The sequence below is a fragment of the Diaphorina citri genome, unplaced genomic scaffold, assembly GCF_000475195.1.
Source record: "Diaphorina citri unplaced genomic scaffold, Diaci psyllid genome assembly version 1.1 scaffold2323, whole genome shotgun sequence".
In the NCBI taxonomy this organism is placed as follows: domain Eukaryota; kingdom Metazoa; phylum Arthropoda; class Insecta; order Hemiptera; family Psyllidae; genus Diaphorina; species Diaphorina citri.
This window is the reverse complement of record NW_007379747.1, coordinates 31,759-35,128: the sequence shown is the minus strand read 5'-3', so window position 1 is coordinate 35,128 and position 3,370 is coordinate 31,759. Positions and strand designations below refer to the sequence as shown.

General features: G+C 41.2%; 1 protein-coding gene across 1 annotated transcript; it reads right to left on the bottom strand.

Moving 5' to 3' along the window:
* Nucleotides 1-692: 692 nt before the first annotated feature.
* Nucleotides 693-2,609, bottom strand: LOC113471343 (eye-specific diacylglycerol kinase-like). Its single transcript, XM_026830432.1, has 3 exons — nucleotides 2,076-2,609; nucleotides 1,834-1,986; nucleotides 693-1,672 (listed from the first exon to the last, which is right to left on the bottom strand). The coding sequence occupies exons 1-3, from the start codon at nucleotides 2,527-2,529 to the stop codon at nucleotides 1,152-1,154; spliced, it is 1,128 nt and encodes a 375-aa protein (XP_026686233.1). The 5' UTR covers nucleotides 2,530-2,609; the 3' UTR covers nucleotides 693-1,151.
* Between the last annotated feature and the right edge of the window lie 761 nt (nucleotides 2,610-3,370).

Below are 3,370 nucleotides of genomic sequence, written 5' to 3'. Positions count from 1 at the left end.
ACTATGTGGTTCAGAAAGACTTGAGAGAGAAAAGGGATGGAGAAGGGAGGAGACGTTAGATAGGAGCGTATGAAGAGGTAGTATAAAAGAGGGTAACACCGCCCACCCAAATAAGATTGGGAAAAAATGTTAATAAAAAAAAGAAAGCGTAAAAGAAGTAGAAGTAGCTACCCGCTTCCTTAAATCCCACTCAGCCTGAGTAGGGCTGGGAGAAGCCAGCAACAGTCGGTCGTCCTGATGGTTACCCACATCCGAATACCAACTACCCGCAACAAACAAACCCCTAACAACATTTCGACATTATCGAAAACATCATTTTCGAGAGAAAACTTCCAGTATTTTCATGAAAACTCTCCAACAAACTAAAAACTAAACTGACATTATCTCGAGAAGCATCTAATAGTTGCGATTGTTGAAAACGACAACGGATCCCAATAGCTGTCAGTAGAATTTCCCTCAAGTTGAAATCCGGCTGTCAATATTCGAAAAGAGGATATCCGACTTTGTTGTCGAGCTTTATCTTTCTCTTACCGGTGTAAAATCTGTAGTACAGCACTTGAATGCACCCTTGGGACCTTGGCAAAATTTACAGCCAAGTAACTAAGCAAAAAGGTCTACTAAAAAAGCGAGAAAACAAAATGAAAATAAATAAAAAGCAACTACCTCTCGTAGTCTCGTACTTAGGTGGGTACTTAATATTCTAGTACGTACTTGCAAAACATTCGAGTTGGAAATTCTGCGGATTAAGTTTGGTTGTTTGAAGTTAAAACAAGTAGACCACAATAACTATCAGGATCAAGTTGGTAAATAAAATTATGAATACATAATTATGTGACGGGAATACATAGGAACACAGGTACATTGATGCTAAAGAAGTAATAACATTTCGTGAGAATATGGTACCAGGTACCAAATTCAATCTAGAACCTAGGGGTAAAGAAAAGCGACAAGAAATGAAGGCAGTAAATTGAATTAATCTTTTGTTATAAAATAAAACATAAACCATGCATCGCGTAAAATAAAATCTCACGAGGTCTTGAAACATAAATATAATGGAGTGCTGTAAAAAAACGTAGGAACATGGAATGATTAAATAAATGTAAAATAATGCTGAACACACGACATGCGAGGCAAATCAAATAAAACAGAAGCTAAACACACAGCATGCTGAATGCTGACACATACCCTCTAGCTGGGGCAAGTCTAGCAGGTTCCTGAGGTTGACAAGCATCGTGTTGACAAGAGAGTGCCCGGTATCTTGCTTGCTGATCAGTAGGAAGTACAATATCCACTGATTTGGACCGTAGAGTGGATGTAGAGGGAGGTTCCAATAGAAGTTGAGTGGAAGCAATGGGAACAACTTCCTCAGGTTTACCGGACGGTGGTTGTTTATTAATGAAGCAAGAATCCATGGAAGCTGCACGATCTCGTTTTAGATCAGGAACTGTCAGGAATACCTCGCTGACCACTACAGGATTTTCGTTTTCATTGGAACTTGAGCTTGTTTTCATGACAGCAGTCTTATCAGAAATATGAAAGGCGTTGAAGTCGGTAGTCAAATTGAACACTTGATTCGTGGAATCACTTTCGGAGGTTGTATAGGTGGTTTCGGAAGAATTTTGAGTTTCTAGAGATTCAGGAAAGATGAAGGCTTGTTGTCGTTCAAGCTTTGGTGACGTCACACTTCTCCTTCTGGTGGAAGTGGATGTGGGGAGTATGTCGTCATCACAGGATATGATATCAAATGTTGGAGTACATGGAGGCACAGGGGAGAGAGTGACAGTATTTCTAGAGATTCAGGAAAGATGAAGGCTTGTTGTCGTTCAAGCTTTGGTGACGTCACACTTCTCCTTCTGGTGGAAGTGGATGTGGGAAGTATGTCGTCATCACAGGATATGATATCAAATGTTGGAGTACATGGAGGCACAGGAGAGAGAGTGACAGTGATGCAAGGGGAGGGAATATCAATATCAGGAGGTTCACTATCTTCTGTCTGCTCATAGTCAAAACTATCAAAGTCTTCACTCGTCGCAGAACTATCACTATAACTAAAACTTTTCAGACTCAGGCACTATCTTCTGTCTGCTCATAGTCAAAACTATCAAAGTCTTCACTCGTCGCAGAACTATCACTATAACTAAAACTTTTCAGACTCAGCACCTCATCACCAGAAGATTGTCTAGATTGTATTCTATGGTACTCCTCCACGCATGCGCAATGAAAACATATCGCCGACATTTTGTCACCAGATGATCTTCGTCTTTGGAACAATGTCCGGGTTGGAACTTCAAGGAATGTGCCAGGATCAGCATCGGTCTGGTTCTGACAGGAATCAAAACTTTTACTTCTCTGCCCTGTGTTATGAGGAACTTTTAGAAAGACACTTGGGTCGAGATGTTGCTGTCGCTTTGCCTCCAGCTGAATTTCATCAAAGCTCGCAGATCGAACTTGCTTGGGAACTTCAAGACTACTTTGAGTTTTCATTTCTGCACCTGTTGGAGTTCGGGATCGTTTGAATATTTTTTGCATTCCCTGCAGACAAGCTTCCCTCGTGGGTGAGTACGAGGGTGTGAACACAGGACTTCACTCACATTGGTGTGTGCTCAGTGAGGTTTGGTCCATTTCCCTCGTGGGTAAGTACGAGGGTGTGAACACAGGACGTCACTCACATTGGTGTGTGCTCAGTGAGGTTTGGTCCATAGATGTACCGAGAAAAGGGGGGTGGATACTTCAAATTTTCAGAGTGCGCCCCATAGTACAGGAGCAAAAGGAAACCCCGACCTGCCCCCCCCCCAAATAGGTCCTAGCTGGGGTTATATACATATAGCTTTCTAATACCTGTGTTATATATAGCTTTCCAATAACTTTATGCCTAGGTAGAAATAGAAAGCTCATACGTGGCTTTCCAATTCACTGAATGTGATTGGAACATTTTATCCAAGAAGAACCGGCCTCAAGACGAAAATCAAGTGTTGGGAAAAGTTTTTGAATTCTATTGAAAAGGGTTGGAATGATTCTTACAGGAATTCGTGCCACTTTGTGAATAGTGGAGATATCAACGCGATTTTTCAACGAATCAAAAAAGCCGTTTTTTCGACGAAGAAGAAGAAGGAGAGAGAGAGAGATCTCCCAACAGTAGGGAATTCGTGCCACTTTGTGAATAGTGGAGATATCAACGCGATTTTTCAACGAATCAAAAAAGCCGTTTTTTCGACGAAGAAGAAGAAGAAGAAGAGAGAGAGAGAGAGAGAGAGAGAGAGATCTCCCAACAGTAGAATATGCCCGTCTTGTTCAACAAAAGTTTGAATCTTTTTACAAAACTACAAAAAAGTTGAGCATCTCTGTTAAATTCAAGGTTCTCACCACTTAT